Source organism: Pezoporus occidentalis, unplaced genomic scaffold (assembly GCF_034315485.1).
Source record: "Pezoporus occidentalis ecotype Australia unplaced genomic scaffold, CSIRO_AGI_Poc_V1 ctg118, whole genome shotgun sequence".
NCBI lineage: Eukaryota > Metazoa > Chordata > Aves > Psittaciformes > Psittacidae > Pezoporus > Pezoporus occidentalis.
In genome coordinates this window covers 766,483-784,881 of record NW_026912972.1, presented here as the reverse complement: position 1 = coordinate 784,881, position 18,399 = coordinate 766,483, and the positions used below count along the sequence as shown (strand labels likewise).

General features: G+C 42.8%; 1 protein-coding gene across 10 annotated transcripts in view; it reads left to right on the top strand.

The window, feature by feature from the left end:
* AGAP1 (ArfGAP with GTPase domain, ankyrin repeat and PH domain 1) overlaps nucleotides 1-18,399 on the top strand; it is a 320,146-nt gene that overhangs the window by 202,188 nt on the left and 99,559 nt on the right. For 8 of the 10 annotated variants that reach the window (XM_062642581.1, XM_062642573.1, XM_062642588.1 and 5 more), the window contains one exon: nucleotides 13,125-13,286. The exons of the other annotated variants lie outside the window; for them this stretch is intronic. In XM_062642581.1, coding sequence (XP_062498565.1) covers nucleotides 13,125-13,286 — 162 coding nt within the window. The remainder of the gene's footprint in view (nucleotides 1-13,124; nucleotides 13,287-18,399) is intronic. 10 annotated transcript variants of the gene reach the window in all.

The following is an 18,399-nucleotide window of genomic DNA, read 5'->3' as shown; positions in this document are numbered from 1 at the left end:
TAAAGAAGACACTGTCAGCAGCTGTGCCTAGCTTGTTAGCCTCAGCTTTCATGTGATCAGGTATATTGACAGTGGATTTTATGCAGAGGGTCACAGCTTCTGTTGTGTAGGAGACCTGTAGGTACTCAGTGCTCAGATTCTGGAGTTCCAGGAGGTCTTGTGGGATCTCTGCAGTTATCTCTCATGCAACTTAAAACATTTGCACTCTATGCTGCTGTCCCAGAGCTTTTTCTCAATTGTTCTGTTGGTAAAATGTTGTCTTCATCTTGTGTAATGCATTAGAATTAATTGCCGTGCTGAAATTAGCGCTGATTTTCCTTTGGGAGGTTTCTGTACATGGGCTTGCTGTACAGAGGAAATTTGGACCAGACACAGAAAGAATCAGCACTTGCTCTTTTTATTTCTAGGCCTGCAAATACACTACATTCTCACAGCTTCACATGTTGCCTCTTCCCAAAACATGATGTTTTCTGTTCTTCTGTGCTTCAGCCAACGCAGATTTGGGACCTCAAGTAGAATTTTACTTGCTGTGCTTATAAGTGAGAAGAGTATTTCATGTAATTGTCTGATGTAGTCAGGAACAGACTCATTTTCTTTGTGCTGCTACAGAACTGTGTGCAGGTTACTGAAAAGCAGCTAAGATACTAAACGAATGCCATTAAAACATCATGTCTCAGACTGCCCCTCAGAATAGAATTCATCGTATTTGCTTATACCTGGTGATAGCCCAGGCCCGCTGAAAGCGTTCTTCTGCTGAGATTTGCCACTAACTTGTGTTCCTAGAAATAGCTGAACTTACTTTCACTCAAACATCAAAACCAAAAGGCAGTTTTTATTGTCGAAACAGTCAAATGGTGCTTATCTCACATGATGTCTTCATTTGAAGCTATCAAGTGGTCTATTACTAAACACTGTCGCTGCCCCTTAAGTATGGCTTTCAGTGCCAATGTTGCTAATAAGTATATGTATCTGTATTAGATGTCTGTTTGATGGCCTGTAACTGTCAAGTTTTAAATTCATTCTTTCACAAATGCTCAGCACAGTTTTCTCTTAGTGGAATTTCTTGCTTTTTGGGAAGATGACAACACATCAGCTGGCCTGATAGGGAGGAAAACCCAAAGCCTCTTGCCTATCAACTGCTGGGTTGTAAAAGAACAAGGGGAGTGGCTTTAACCTGCCAGAGGAGAGACTGAGATGAGCTCTTAGGCAGAAGCTCTTCTGTGAGGGTGCTGAGGCGCTGGCACAGGGTGCCCACAGAAGCTGTGGCTGCCCCATCCCTGGCAGTGTTGAAGGCCAGGTTGGACACAGGGGCTTGGAGCAACCTGCTCTGGTGGAAGGTGTCCCTGCCTGTGTCAGGGGGCTGGAACTGAGTGAGCTTTAAGGTCCCTTCCAAACCAAAACTGTCTAGGATTCTATGAAAATACATGCTATGGGGGTGCTCTCTCAGAGACTGGTACCCATACACATAGGAGGTAGCAAACGGGCAGACTTGGGATAGTTTGGGTTATGTTTACTTTTGTGATGTCTTAAGGTTGTTGAATGACGCTTAAGAAACTTGAATTTTCGTTAAACTTACATGGCAGTGAATGATGCATCTCAGTTGGAAGTACTGCAGAACAGGGTAACTTGAGGACTTGCTTAGTTCCAGCTGTCAGTTGGTAGCAGATGGCAGCAGTGTCCAAGGCCTGGCAGTCCTGGAAATCAGGCACTGGCCACGTCTCTGTGCCTTTTAGAAGCTGACTCGGCTCTTGGTGACTTTGGAGCAGGAGAGGATCTGGGTTTCAGTTACTCCCAAGTTGGGCTGGGTTTGAGCTGGATGACCTGAAGGTGAACTTATTCCTGAAATCTCTCCCAGGAGTCATTTATTTCTTCTCCTCTACAAACAACCCAAAGCCTGAGCTGCAGCAAGAGCCACTGATGTAGAAAGTTCACATCTAAAAATAGCTTATGGTGTAGAGATAAATTGTTTCCTGATTAACACTTCATTTAAATAATTTGGTGCTATTAAATTTACTTACAATAGTGACTGTACAGTATGTGAATTATCCTCAAATGTGTTAGCTACATAGCCATCGTTAAGTATGCTAAAGGTTGTTATCTGCTAAGTGTATCTGACATTGCAGACATGTTATAAGCACGGTGTCTTCACATGTTTATAAATGTGAGGTTTCTATCTGTTATTAACTGTGATCATCTATCAAATCAGCATAGTGGTCATTAGGAATTTTACTTTACCCTGAAGTACTGGGAAGTAAATGAGTTGGAATTGACTCCTTTCCAGAGCTTTCTGCTAAAAACATAGGGAATTGGGTTTCCGTTAGTGTATCTTCTCACATTCTGACATGGTGACTTTAGGTTCTGGTATCCGTCTAGTAATTCTGTTCTTGAACCACTGCATTACTCTTGTTTTACCTTTTAAGCCTGACTTACAGGCTGCAGCTCTACCGTAGTCAGTTGGGTAGCTGTTTCCCACATCTGAATTAATAGCTTGAGTTCATTACTGAGAGCCAGTACCCTCTGAAGTGTGGCATGCCGTATGCAGGAGAAGCATGATGAAAAACCATGGTTAGGATCACTCCTCTGTTGTGATGTGTTGTGAATTCAAGTCTTGATGCCAAGTCTATTGAATTAGAATCATGGAATCACAGGTTTGGGTTGGAAAGAGCCTTAAGCTCATCCAGTTCCAACCCCCTGCCACAGACAGGGACACCTTCCACTAGAGCAGGTTGCTCCAAGCCCCTGTGTCCAGCCTGGCCTTGAACACTGCAGGGATGGGGCAGCCACAGCTTCTCTGGGCACCCTGTGCCAGCGCCTCAGCACCCTCACAGGGAAGAACTTCTGCTCTAACGTCTAGCCTAAATCTCCCCTGTTTAAGTTTCAGCCTATCGCCCCTTTGTCCTGTTGCTACAGCCCCTGATGAAGAGTCCCTCTCCAGCATCCTTGTAGCCCCCTTCAAATATTGGAAGGCTGCTATTACTGAATTCATCAGCATTTTCATAATAACCTTTTAATTGGAGGTGACTATGACGATTCAAATCCCTTTTGAGCTGTTGATGAGTAAAAAACGTATCAAGCCAAGAGCTTGCTAGAATAGGCAGTTGCTCCAGAGCCTGTAGATCTTGGGTTCCTTTGCAGATAAACACAGAACTGAATCCTGAATACTGGAACCTGCTGTGAACTCCTTGGAGATGATTGAAATTGTTGTGCTGGAGCACTGTCTGACTTGACTGTGCCAGAGGTTGGTAGTTGTTAGTTATTCGCTGCCGATGCAGTCTATGTGTACCTCCCTTGGCTTGTGTTACCATGAAACATTTCGTGTGCTTCAACTTTAGCGGGAGTTTTATGATGTTGCCACAGAGCACAAATGCAAGTTTGTGACTTACTTTTGCCATTAATCACCCAAGTCAATTTTCCATGTGGTTGGGTTTGCTGTTAGTTCAGTGATATACGGCTGCAGCGAAGGAAAGGAGAGGTTGCCAGTTTGCTCGTTTCAAAGGAAAAAAAGCCCAATTTTAAGTGCAGCGGAGAATTCCCTTTTATCTCACTAGAAGGGGATCCCTCAAGGTCATCCTCTCCAGTACCTTTGGACTAGGATTTGCTCTTTCCAGAGCAAGAGAGAAATACTTCTGTCTTAGTAGCCTGTATTGCTTAATAGTGGGGGAAAGGGAGCAGGGCAAATATTAGTGTTGATGAAATATGTATTTGATAAAAGAATTGCATTTGTTGAATATTGAGGAGGGGAGAGAAAAGCGTTTGCTCTTTAAGGAAAGAAGGAAACAATCTGTCCTAGGATTCTTTCTTGATGATGCCCATCTCTAGTGATGGTGATGTAGGTGAATGGTAGAAATGATGGGATGAATGTAGATGCTGGACAAGATGCAGCCGGTGCTGCTCAGTCCCTGCCTGTTCTTCCCAGGTTGATTTTCATGCCTCCGTTGCGCCATATCCTGAATAAAATCCCACATCTGTCTTGTCCACCCAGTGCAGCCTTGCCGGTTTGTGCTGGTTCCCCCTTGTAGCACTGCCTGGTTGGATGTTCAGACCTTTGCGGAATTGCTCGCTCTTTCTCCCCCCAGTGATTTTAAAATATTAAAGCCATCAGGAGGCTCAAAGCTGATTTACCAAAAGGGGAAAAAAATTCACAAATGTGTTTTGAGTATTGAACTGCCGTTGACATCTAAAGTCCCAACCATGCTGTTTTCCTCCACACTCCAGCAATCAGGACATCCAGCAAACCCATAAAAAGCCAAACTAATAGCATGAATATTCAGTGACCTAGAATACTAATTATTGTCATGAATATTAATGCGATCGGACTTGCTTTTTCCTCTTCTCTTTCTCTCTGGCTCTTGCTTTTTTTTTCTCCCCACTCAGCCAGCTCTAAAGATGGACCATAATGAGAGCATTTAAGAGAGAGAGCGCTCTCCGGCGTGACAGGGACCGGGGTAATAAGGAGAGCTTGATTAACGTGGTGCACTTGGGGGAGAGATGAGAAGATTCACGTGGGCCTGTTGTGGGGGAGGCAATGAGGCACCGGCGGCTGTGTTGCTGCTCCCTCAGATTAATGAGGCCTAAGAGTGCATTAGGAACAGTGACAAAGGTTTGATCTAATGGGCTCAGTCATTTTTCCTTTGAGTGACAGACGCACAGAAGTAATTGGCTGTGCAGAATGGCAGCTCATTGGCAGTACTTAAGGATACATTATCCCCGTTGTGTGGCCCGCAGAGGCTGTTTATCAAAACTGCTCACACTGCAGACATGCATTCACTTAGCTGCTGTTACAGTGGCAATAGCTATAGGAGGGAAAAAAAAAAGTCATCTCCCATTTGTATCTATTGTCTCTTGTTCAGAAATAAAGTTTCTTTGTTCCATTTCCTGAAGCGTCTGGGGGTGTTTGAATACCAGCAGTCGTCCCTCCCCATCCCAAAGAGGCTCTGGATGCCACTCGCAGAGCTTGGACAGGTTTGTAGGCTGGTGGAAGGCTCCCAAAGTTCATTTGGTTCATCTTAATCAGCTTCTGTTGTAGATCCAGCACCACAAGTAAGTCCCTTCCTTCCCAGCCCCTCTCCAATTGCGTTGTTAATAACTTCCACAGCCAAGTCAAATAGATTAGGCAGCATTTTACATCTTTTGCCTCAGGCCCCTACTCATGCTTCGCTTTACGAGTGAGCAGCATAATACCTCGGGATGGTTTCATTTTGCACTGTTGTTTTTTTCTTGCCAAGTTAGATTCACAGTTGTGAACAGGATTCACAACCAATAACAGCAATCCAAAGTAGAGCATTTGCCAGTGTAAAATGGTCACCTCCATAGATGCAATCCCTTAACAAGCAGGTAACAACCAGTTCTTGGCCAGAAAGCAAAGCATACCTTATTTATTACTATTATTTTTTAAAACTGCTGAAAAATAATAGTAATACGCCTGCTGGGAAGGGAAAACACACTTTGATCCCAGTAGAATAAATAGTCTGGGATCTTGAGCGTAAGCCTGTGGTGAAGATCTTGGGTTTAACTTTCCTTTAGAAGAGATGTCTCCTCTGATGACTTAATTTTCCTCCACGCTTGCTGTGTTGGTTTGGCATGCTCTGAGAATAATAGCTTTTCTCGTTATAATCCCAGCACCATGTCCTTCACTGCCAGGATATTTCTTGGCATTGCCTTGCTTGTTCATTAGTATTGACCCTTCTCAGTTTGTACACTACTAATCAAGCCCTGTTCGCAGAGGCTACCCTGCCAGGCTGTGAGATGGAGCGTCTTCCTCTATTAATAGCTGCTTATCCTCAGGAAATTGGTTCAGCAAATAAATGCTTCTGGAAAAAATAAAATCATCTTCAAAATCAGTAAAACCCACAAGGAAGTCGCCTGCTACAGCATTGAAAAAGCTTCTCAGTGTATTGAAGGAGAGTTTCAGTGCTGGAACCAGCGTGTTTTGGAATCACTGTTCCCCAAAACTGTTGTCTTACTCTTTTCTTGTTCTGTGTACAGGTAAGCTGAAGTTATTTTAGGTCCCTGATAGACCCAAGGCATGAGCAATGTGCTGTTCACACGCTGCAGTCAGATTGAAGCAGCAGACACAATCAGTGTCATTCAGTCAGAATCCAATCCATTCCCCCCACTGACAACCTGACTCAAGAACCTGGTTATGGAAGCTGGAGCTCTTTGGCTCTCTCTTAACAGAAAGAGCTCTGATGCCTGTGCAGTACTTTCCAATGCAGACTTCCCTGACTCAGCTGGAGAGGCAAAATGCTGTAAGTAGTACTTTTCCCAGATTTTAGTGGAGAACCCGATCTCCAGAGGTGGCAAGGGAAGGGAAGGAGGATGCATCTGTAACAGATGGATGCTGGGATGTGAAGCAGCAAGTGGATGGAACCCAGAAGAGCCATTCCCAGATTTTCCAGCTAAAGCAGGAGTTGTCCCAGCATGCATGTTTATAGGCAAAGCAGGAGGCAGAAAGTGGTGCAGCTTGGATGGTCACCCACTTTTAGGAAAGATTTGTCCAATGGAAAGATACCTGTACAACTCTAGGAACTGGTTCATCAGGGCAATGCGGAATTGTGGAAGGGGAAGGGAATGCTTTTCATCTTTTTGCAGCTGGCAAAGTGGCCTCTTTCGCTTTCCTTTTGCGCCCTGATGCCTGAAGAAACTTCAGGGAGCAGTGTCAGGAGTGGGTTTTGAACAGGCAACCAACAGCCAATCTAATCTACTTGACAGTGCCTTTTACTGAATTAGAGGGCATTTCAAGAATAGGCAGTATTCCTGCAACATAAATTGACCCAACATGATTTGAAACAATTAACCCTCTGATATCAAGAGTCAGGATTTTCTGACCCACAACTCTAATGTATTTTTCATTAGTTCTAACAGCTGGTGAGCGCAGCCCTCTGGCCTTAAGAGGTTAATTTCTTTTCTTTTTTGGAAGAGAAACTCATTGTGAACATGAAGAGGGTAACACAAATAAACCACGGCCATGGTGAAAGCATCGGCTCTAGTTCATCTGCTTCAGTCTTTCTGTGCTTCTGTGCAGCCACTCTCTGCAGGTCTCACATGCTGCTGCTGCATAGAAAAATACAGTTCTGCTTCACGACCCCTGCAATCTCTGCTCGTCTCATAAATCCAAGAGTATATTAGTTGCACTCTGAATACAACTTCTTGTAACTAAGTGATTTGTTTGGGAGAAATCACGAATGTGTGACCACCTCCATGCAGCGAAGTCATTTGTATCTGGCCTCTTAGGGTATAGTTGCGAATGATACGCATTGTGCATTTGTAACTAGTGGGTGGTGTCCTTGGTGAAGGCTCAGTTTAAAGTGGTGGGTGTGTTAAAATAACCTGTGCTGCCCAGTGAGGATTCACTGTGCTCTTTCTGTTAAAGCTAAAAGATGGCAAAAGAGGAATAGCTAAGATGTTGTCATCATCCTGTTCTGTTACAGGAGAAAGAGGCAAAAACCTTGAATGGTTTCTTATATAGTTGGGCAGGTTACTGCATATGTAGAATCAAGGAATGGTTTGGGTTGAAGGGACCTTAAAGCTCCTCCAGTTCCAACCGCCTGCCACAGACACCTTCCACTAGAGCAGGTTGCTCCAAGCCCCTGTGTCCAACCTGGCCTTGAAGACTGCCAGTGGTGAGGCAGCCACAGCTTCTCTGGGCACCCTGTGCCAGCACCTCAGCACCCCCACAGGGAAGAGCTTCTAGCCTAAATCTCCCCTAAGTTTCAATCCATCACCCCTTGTCCTGTTGCTACAGTCCCTGATGCAGAGTCCCTCTCCAGCATCCTTGTAGCCCCCTTCAGACACTGGCAGCTGCTCTGAGGTCTCTGTGCAGATGTAAGATACCATTTATGTAAGATAACATTCTGTTAAACTTTATTGTATATTTTATTCACATTTTTATAGAACACTGAGTCTTCATCTTTTGGGTTTTACTGACTAGATGTGCACTTAGCATCCTGTATGGTCCTGGTTTTGTTTAAATCTTATTTTCCTCCTTTTTCTAAGTGTTATAATCTGGTGCTGTCAGGAAGTCCCTCTGTGCATAGGAAACGGAGACATGTTCTACCTCTAGTGTGTGTGTTTCTGTCAGCCTTTCTTTATATATACACACAGGAATGCACTACTCTGCAGATCTTCTGCTGAGCCTCTTGTCTTTATTTGTTCCTTGCTGTTCGTGGCTATTTACCCTGAATAGATGGATATACACTTTGGATTCTGTGTAAGTGCTCTCACTTTTCGTAGAGGCTCTTCTGCTGAGCTTTAACCCAAGCTGGAAATTGCCTTGAATCTTAATTTGGATGGGTTTTGTAGAGCTTAATTGTTTGAACGTTTTGTAAGCGCGATCGTAACAGGGTATTTTATAATATCAGAAAAGATAGTTTTAATAAAGCTGTCTAGAGCTAGAAAGAGGAACTCTCCCTTTGATGCTCCTTTGGTAGATGAAAACATTTTTGTTCAATAGGAGACCAGCATCTTTTTTTTCGCTCATTTGAGACGAGTTCTGGCAACATACTGATATTCATTCAAATATAAATGCCATATTCACTTTGAAATGCAAATTGTTTAAAGAAAAATAGCATATGGTAGAGGTAAGTACCTTTTCAAATCAGGTCCCACACTTTAGGGATGCAAGTACAGCTGAAATTATTCTTCGGAAAGAATCTGGAGCCTTTGACACATTGAAGCTTGAACTAATCAAGGCTTCCCAGTAAGCATATACACATATCCATATCAAGGAAACAGTGCTGAGAATACATGGATTAGCATAGTAATTTAACTGCCCCCTGCTAATCAACTTAAACAACCAGCTGATGCATATATGCTGTATTTGAAGAAGCACTCTTTCACAGCTCCTGAATAGGCCAGGTAGCTGACCATGGATTTTGTGTTAATGTCAATGTATGTATCTTCTCTGTCTACAGATAGGTAGATACAAAGGGGCTGACAAGAAACGTTGAGAGGGGCTTTGGACAAGGGCCTCTAGGGACAGGCCAAGGGGAATGGCTTTAACCTGCCAGAACAGGGGAGATGGAGATGAGCTCTTAGGCACCTGCTCATGGCAGGGGTTGGAACTAGATGAGCTTTAAGCTCCCTTCCAACCCAAACCAGTCTGGGATTCTGTGATATATACGTATGTGTGTGTATGCATGTACAAGCGGGGGAGACAGCAGAGGCAGAATGCATCAAGGAAGGCCATTGCTTCTAAAGCCTGATGTAAAGGCTTCATGTGCCCAACCCAGTGTACAGGGTTCACTTCTCAATGAGTATTGCTGGCGTCCTCTTTTTAACTGTCTTTCACTTTTCTTCTGAAAGACTGAGATGCTTTCTATTGAGGCATTATCCTTGAGCAGAAATGCTTTGTTGAGGTGTCTGGGTTGGGGTTTGCCTGTTACAGACAGGAAAATCCATAGGACTGTTTCGTAGAGGCACTGTGCAGCGTACAAAGTGTGCAAGAACAGTAGCTGACTTCCAATAGTCCTTGTTTTGGTGTGATGCCATTAGTGCCTACTGGGGTGGTAGAATCCATGTCCTGGCATGCTGCAGTTAAACTGAGAAGTGGAAAATTGAGCTATAAATTGGGAAATAATGATTCTGAAATAAGGTTGTAAGTAACAACTTTGTGCTAGAGCTGAACACATTCAGAAAGGGAGGGGAAAGGGCACACTTTGTTTCTATAGTCCAGTCCTTTTGATATCTACCCATGGATTCTGGCTTGCATGGCCTGATGTACCATGAAAACCTTACAGCACGTGAAGAAAGTCGAATTTAATCTTGAATAAGTATTAATGCAAGGGGTGCAGGTAGCAGGTCTATCACGCTATGGCAGTACCTTTCAGAAACATTAAATGGAAGAATAATTCTTATTAGGTTTGCAGAATAAGTCACGTACTCAACAGTTTGATGCAGTAACATGTGGGATGGAGTTTAAGAAGGTGGTATTAAGGTGAAAATGGGTGCAGACATGATGATGTAGAAGTCTTGATATTCTCTTTTCTAAGGTTTTGCTTTTGCATCATGGTTGGAATCACAGAATCACAGAACCCCAAGGGTTGGAAGGGACCTCAAAAGATCATCTAGTCCAATCCCCCTGCAAGAGCAGGGTAACCTAGAGTACATCATGCAGGAACTTGTCCAGGCGGGCCTTGAATATCTCCAATGTAGGAAACTCCACAACCCCCCTGGGCAACCTGTTCCAGTGCTCTGTCACTCTTGCAGTAAAGAAATTTTTCCTGACGTTCACATGGAACCTCCTATGCTCCAGTTTACACCCATTGCCCCTTGTCCTGTCACGGGAAGTGACTTAAAACTTATGTTCAAATGTGAACTGGTCAGAAGATGTCAACATATTATTGCTGAGAGAGAGCAACTCCCAGCACAGGGTAACATGGATGGGTCATCCAGTAATTGTTTCCAGGAATTCATTACATGTGGCTTCCCATTTTTCTAGGTGCCGTGTGAAAGATAGCTACAGGCTAAAAGTGCACTTTTGTGACATTGCTCTTGAGTTTGGCAAGGTGGATGCTTGTGAAGAAACCAAGTTGTTTCCAAAGCTATTTACCAGTAATAACCTAAAGATGCCTAAAGATGCTTGTGAAGAAAACAAGTTGTTTCCAAAGCTATTTACTAGTAATAACCTAAAGATGCCTAAAAAGGTCGTACAGCAAAACCAAAGAGATTTGACTGTCTTGGTAGTTCTCTGCTGGCTTTTTTCTAATTTCCCAACCATCTTTTTTAAGTGGGAGACACTGTGTACAGCGTTTTAGATGTCCAGCTTGTGGTTTGTGTCAAGTACAGTGTTACCACACATTGTGACATCCACTCTTGACTCTTAGTCCTTCACAGCAGTGCTGCTGCTCAACCAATTGTTCCCCATCCTCCGCTGCTCCACCAGGTTGTCCTGCCCTAGGAGCAGATCTTAGGGCATCTCTTTATTGGTCCACATGGTGTTGATGTTGGCCTAAATCTCAAGTTTCTAGAGTCCACTTGATCTGAAGTTCAGTCACTGATGTCAGCCTCTCCCTTTCATGTGGTATATCATCAAATCATTTATTAATAGATTGTGAAAACAACAGGAAAAGGTTATTCCAAAGTGAGCATCAGTAGCATTACACAAGTTCATTTGGAAGGAGATATTTCTTCTAAGAAATCTTGAAATCTGTGTACTGTTAGCTAGTATTTCCATTTTCTGTTGTGACTTGAGGACACTGAGCTATAACCGGATCCTCTGCTTTGTACCTGCATTTCTGTAGGCCTGCTTTCTTTGTTGAACATTTCTTTGGAAGGTGCTAAAATACCAGCACTAGCAACTTGCTCTCAGTTGATGGAGTCAAGAACGTAATATCCTGAAGATATTGGAGGCATAAATTTTTCCAATACTTTGGCAGATGATGCTCTAATTATGGGATTCTTTTGGACAAAAGGGTTGCCCAGGGAAGGTGATTAGAGAGGAATTATGCGTAGTAGCTACAGCACTGCACTGGGAGGTCCCAACATGGTTCCAAAATCCTGTATCTATTTCATATCTCCAAAGCAGAAATTACCATGCAGAAGTTCTTGGGACTGTGTAAGTGCATTGAAGATGCAGGTGGACAGATACTATAGTGCTGGATCTGTGCTAGGGGCTAAAGATGAGATTTAGTCTTGGGAAAGGGGAAGAGAGAAAGGGACAATTACGCGAACTCTAATAACACAAAGTAGTTCACAGAGCTCTGCTGTCTTCCCAAAGGCTGCTCTGGGAAAAGACATAATGATAGAACTGGGAGTCGGGAGATCTGGGTTTTATTTTCAAGTCTGCCACAATCTTCCTTTGTGGCCCTGGGTCATTTAACCTCTGAAAAATGGGGGAAATGATAGCAGATAATTAACAACCTCACAGGAGCATTGAAAATTAATTCATTAATTTTTCTGAACTCATCAGTAGAAGGTGCAATGGAAATGCAAAGTGTTAGGGTGTTCTGTAAAATTGTCTCTCTTTCCCTTTATGTGTGTTCTTAAAGAGTATTCTTAAATCCATAGAAGACCTGTGGGGTAATTTGTGAGAGCCTGCCGTGAGGAATAGAAGTAGCATTGTAAAATCTTTGTATCTTTGCAATATGCAAGTCTTGTGATAGAACTGGACTCAAATACACTCAGAAACCAACACTGTCGAGCGGACTTGAGCCCATATCAAGTTGTGACTGAAACCATCAGAAACCTGACTTTCTGCAAAGGTTTTTATTGTTTTGACTCTGAGCATTTATTCAACCAGATCATAGAATCCCGGCCTGGTTTGTGTTGGAAAGGACTTTAAAGCTCATCTCCCCAGAGCCACCTGTTCCTGTTGCTGCCCCTCACACACACTTCCCAGCATTTTGTTGTCCTAGACCTCAGTGATCAGGAAAATACTTGTTTCTCATGTATGCTGGGGAAAGGCTATTATTGTATCTCACCTATAGCATCATAGACCTTCAGACAGAGCTGTGACGGGTGTGTTGCTGTGAGACGAGACACAGGAATGATGTTTGCAGTCAATGGAACAAACCTCTAGTGTGTGCTTTGTGTCGTGATACTGTTTTAAGATTAAAAGTCTAAGTGTCTTGTTTGGTCTTGCAGTGCTACCAGTCACTTGCTCTCCATGGCTGTGTTCTTGGCTTTACTTGGGCTACATACTTACGTGAAATAGTATTTTGAGGTAGATTGGTTTAAAGTTGTGGAGTTGAGGTAGATTGGTTTAAAGTCTTCGTTGGCTCATCTCGGTTGCTTGTGTGAACAGTGGTTTTCATGAATACCTTCCTTTTCTGTGCAGTCTGCCTTGCATGCTCCGTGTTTGCCTGTATCAAGTGGAGAACCTATACAGGATGTGATTGGTAGCAGGGTTGTGGAAGGTGGTGTTTCCTAGAAGAGGAATGAAAGGATGAGGTGAAATCTTGACAATTCGGTCTCTTGTGTCAGAAGTTCCTAGCTGGATTTGAGAGGGCTGCCGAAATCTGCAGTGCCCCAAGCTGATCACCCATCATTGTTGCAAGGAGGGCTGCTTGGTTTTGGTGTTGGTTAAGTGACCTCTTTTGATGCTCTGTTAAGATGCACCCATCCATCTTCATGCGAATCGATTTTGTCTTCTCTATTGACACAATTTGTTTTCCATTTATGTCTAGGGAACGTGACTACTAGCACATCTGTGTCTCAGATGGCAAGTGGGATCAGTCTAGTCTCCTTCAACAGCCGTCCGGATGGTATGCATCAGCGCTCTTACTCGGTCTCCAGTGCAGATCAGTGGAGTGAGGCAACAGTCATTGCAAACTCTGGCATTAGCAGTGGTAAGAAACCTGGAGCTGGGGGGGGATTATCTGCTTTGGGGTGAAGGGGGAGTCTGGTCGTTCACTTTTTTAAAAGGAAAAAAAAGACCCAAACAGTCTGATGTTCACCCAGATGCTCGGTTGGAAGGCAAACTTGTGGCATTTGGGAGAAAAAGAGAAATCAGATTAGAAAACAGATCAGTACAATACTTTATCAGCAAGGAGAGCTGATACACTTAATACAGCTTCATTTTAGTTTCAGGTACATCATGTAGGTTACTCACTTGATATTCTTATTTCCTTACTCTGTGTGGTAGGTGTTTAGTAGTAAATTATCCTCCACATCTTTTCATCGGGATGTCCTTTCCCTGCTGTGCTCTTGCTTTAATGTGTGCACACTACTGGCATAGTCATAGTGTTTTCTCTGTGGAGCATTTAACAGCATTAAAAGGAGCAAACACTATTCCAGATGGTGCTTTGCAGTGATTAGATTGTATCAGGGAGACAGGGGGTGTGGTTTCTAAAGGGTAGGCATGATATGTGGTAACAAAATGGTGCCTTTGGCCTCAGTGAAGTGCCTGCTAAGGACAGGGATATAATGCTATTCACCTATAGATGACCTGCTACCAAGCAAATCAGAGCATCCTGGAAGCAGCTGTGGTGGGTGTGCTGGGACATGGGTGTTTCTAATATGTTGTGGTGCAGAGATGGTTCATAGCATTGGAGTGTATGTGTCCTGAAGCGTAGGATTTAACAGGCAGTTGGAGAAACCATGGAAAGTTCATGAAATGGGGAAAAGGAGAAGAACGTGTGAAAGAGAGTGAACTGAGAATAAACTGAGAATATGGGTAATGGGGAGAAATGTCAATAGGACAGGAAAAGGGGGGAGGAAAGTTGTTTCTGAATGGCTTATCCCTGAAATAGTGAGAATTACAGGAATATGAAAAAGTATTTCACATGTCCTGTATATATATGCATATATATATATATATATATATATGTATCTGTATAAGGTTTTAATAGTCCTGATACTGTCTCTGGGTTTTTAAGCAGCTTTGGGCAGCTTTTCAGTGCCACTTTATGAGAATGGAGGGTTTAAAATCACAGTCACCTTGGCTCTGAGTGGCATTAGCTCTAAAGTCCATAGTAACTGGCCAGATTAGATGGAGGTTGTAGCAACCTGCTCTAGTGGAAGGTGTCCCTTCCCATGGCAGGGGCCTGGAACTGGATGAGTTTTAAGGTCCCTTCCAACACAAACCAGTCTATGATTCTATGATAACTGCAGCACATACATTTATGGAGCCTGTGGGTGACATCTTCAGGAGCATGGTGTTTGCATCAGAATGGTGCTGATTTTGACCAAGTATTTCTATAGCAAACAATTTATTTCAGCCTCGGTGACAGCTGTAGATCCTGTTCAGCAACAAGATAAAATGCTTCAGCACTGTTCCCTTCAGTGTCCACTCAACTCCTCCATTCCTTTAGAAACTGGTTAGTCTTATAGGGCAATCTGCATTGCCCTACATGGATTCCTTTAGACTGAACTGATTTCACAGTTAAGGATGTAGATGTGTCTCTCTTTTTCCTGAGCTGCTTTATCGTTTTAATCCATCCCAATTCTGTTTTCCTTTTGAAAGGTTATATCACAGCTTTGGCTTTCTGCGCCCTTCTTTTATACTGTAGCTTTTCAAAGAAAAGTTGGAGAATATTGTATGTTTGCGCTAGAAGGAAGGCAAGTGAAAGAGAAAATAGTCTCCAGTCCTTTATAGCTTGACATACCTATAGGCAGGTGAGCATATATCATCCCTGTGCTCCTTAGAGCCAACTGAGGCTGTAGGAGACGAAAGTCTTCAAAATGCAGATCAGAAAGTTCCTCAAAGTGGCATGTAATCAGAATGTTGAAAAGTAGAAATTCAACCGAAGTTCCTACTTTTCCCTTTCCCCTTTACACTGTAATGCTGCTTCTGGTTTTGAGATCCGTGCTGGACTTGTGCTTTGCTCCTGATGCTGAGCTTCAGCTGGCTTTTAATTCCTGGTGAAGGGAGCCTTTTCTCCTCTGTATTACCAAGTATGTGCAGTACCCTTTTCTGACTTGACATTCATCTGCGATTACTTCTGGATCAGAAGAGACGACAGCTAGAATTACCTATGAAATACCTACTCAAAAAACGCAGGTGACTGGTGGGTACCTCTGAATAAGCTGGGCTTGAACAATTTCCTGCAGAGGTTCTGCAAGTTGTATTTTTAACTTTATAAATATGTGGAGGAAATTGGACTGATGGTGAGGTGTGTTTTAGGTTAGCAGAAAACAAGATCGTGCTAAACCTGCTCCAAAACCTCCAGCATAATTCACTGCTCTCATTGTCTCATCCTTCTGTAAGCTCAGAGATGTGTCCTTTATGTTGGCAAGTTGACGCATGAAAAACCCTTTTTAATTTCAGGGGGTATTTTTCCTCCATTAAAAGAGGTTTGAATTTTACTCATAAAAAGGTAACACTGTGAAAGCAGCAGGTAAGGCAAGAAGCTAAGCATCATTTGGAATTCAAATGCCAGTGTATGGGAGAATATGGTGCTTATTGTCACATGGTTTTATTGTAGACAAAATAACATATTGGGATTCAATTTTTCTCTGCACCTTCTTCCCCCCCCCCCCCCCCCCCCCCCCATTAAATTAATACTTTGTGTGGCTCCAGAGAACTTTTCAAAGTCTTCCAAACCAGACCTTTGGTTTCCTGGGGCTTCTGTCTTTCAAGCAGCTGTGAACATCTCCTAATTAGATAAATTACTTTGTAGTGGGCAGAGCCACAAAACAGGAGGTGCTGGTTAAATTAAAGGGGAAAAATAGAAAAATCCATTCTCTGAAATGGAATGCCCCACTGCTTTATGACTATTACTGTTGTAAGGTTTTACATTTAAGTACCTGAAGTTTAAAATTAAATGTCTAATATCATTTGGTGCTGGTAACGTGAAGCCTGTGACTGCCCTCAGAGAAAATCTAGACAGCTTAGTTCAGTGTTTCAAATTGCTGTCTGCTTGATAGTGAGCGGACCGTGCGAGCGGCTCGCTGTTTAGCTAAATACCACCCACTGTTCAGCTTGATTTTAAAAGCAGGAACATATTTGCCTTAAAAACTCTGGAATTTAAAAAGACCATTCCAGCAGCACATGAAAAATTAATTCTTTTTTACTTTTTATTTTTTCCCTGACTCTTTTAAGTACTTGACAGAAGTAATTTTAGCAGCAAGAGAGAATAAAAACTGGGGGCAGTAAATCCCTGTCCAGGAAGCTCTTGTGTAGATTCTTTATGGACTCAGAATTGATCTACATGTCAGATCCTGATGTAGTTTAAACTGTTTATCACCCTAATGGCAGTAGAGAGACCATGAGCATCAACTTATAATCCTCCATGAAAGAAATTGGTGTTTGCAGTCAATGAAGGAGCAGCTTAGCTTTATTGATAGATTTAGAACAATTACTGCTGCTGCAGCTATTGGCCAAGAGGTTTTCCTGGATCGCATTGGAAGCCTTCAGTTTTTTTCCTTTGATAAATCTTTTCCTTAATGGCTCTTTCTCGTTTCACCCAGAGTTACGTCTGTTCGCTCGCTGCTGGGGAATAAGAAGGTTGTCTGGTCTCAGGGGAGCCATTCGTAATCTGCTTAGGTGTTGAAGTTTTTGGTTCAAGAATGTGCATCTGCGTGATTGCAATGGAAAGCAGATGAATATTAACTAGTGGTGTTGCTGCTACTAATAGGTTATGGCACTGTTCTTCCAGCCTTCACAGTTGTGCATCCCTAAAGAGCCTGAGAGACAGATCTTTAAACTGAACATCAGAAGGGTTGATGGAAGAAACCACAGCCACCTGTACTGCACAAATCAGCTTCATTAGACTTCACTTACAGAAGACTGAGGATGTTATTTCCAAAGTAACTTGTTTATTCTCTTTTTAAATGTCAGGGTTTATAGTTTGGCTTCTAAGATTGTGTCCTGAGACTATCAGAGGGAAGATTTTCTTCCTTAAACTTACAATATTAAGCTCTTCTGAAACAGCACTGCAAACAGTAGTTTGCAATGGACAGGGATTTCTTTCCTCCGGACTTGTAAATTGACATTTGAATTCTAGCATGATATAAAATTCTGCAGTAAATCAAGTATCTGTTTAAATATCATCCACTTAGGCTTTATCACTGTACAATTGCTTGTACGGGCCATTTGATCTCAGCTGTAATTTATGTAAGTTGTAATACCTGGTGTCTTTGGAGTTTCGAACAGTTTGCTGTTAGGGTTTATTGATGTAAAATTGAGTTCTCACTGTGCCATAGGGTATGAGAGGTCATTGGAGTGTTTATATTAATGCAGACCTTACAACTTGCCTTACTTCTCTGGTTGTGAGCACTTGGAATGATTAAATGATGGAGTCTTCTGCTGTACATAGAAAAAGAAAATGGTTCAACCGGCTTCTAACAGTCCTAACACTTTCATTTCAAAAGGGAACCAGAAAGCATCATTGTAAGTTCTAGGAATTCAATAGGCAAGTTCTTGACTAGGATAAATTATATTCTTCCCTGTGAGGGTGCTGAGGTGCTGGCACAGGGTGCCCAGAGAAACTGTGGCTGCCCCATCCCTGGCAGTGTTCAAGGCCAGGTTGGACACAGGGGCTTGGAACAACCTGCTCTAGTGGAAGGTGTCCCTGCCTGTGGCAGGGGTTGGGACTGGATGAGCTTTGAGGTCCCTTCCAACACAAACCATTCCTTGATTCTGTGATACCATTCCAAATAGATTTATAGTGTTAAAGTACATCAGTGGTTTCAGTTTTTCTTCTTTCTAAAGAAGGAAATTGTTACTGAGAAGCAAGTCTAAAGGGAAAGGGCTGTTGGGTTCTGTTTTCTCTAGAGTTATTCCGGGTTTTCCTGCGGTTCCTAATATTTACTATTGTAAAATTTGCCATGTAGAAGACAGAATATGTGCAAATAATTTACATGGTCTTTAAGAAGGACAAGGAAACATTCATGTACTTTGCATACCCTCTTGTTATCAACAGACAATTTGCTTCTGGCACATAGTTCCAGAGGGGACCTTTGCCAGTTCAGCCAGGATAAACTCTGCTAGCAATGACTTCTTCTTGCCTTCTGCTTTCT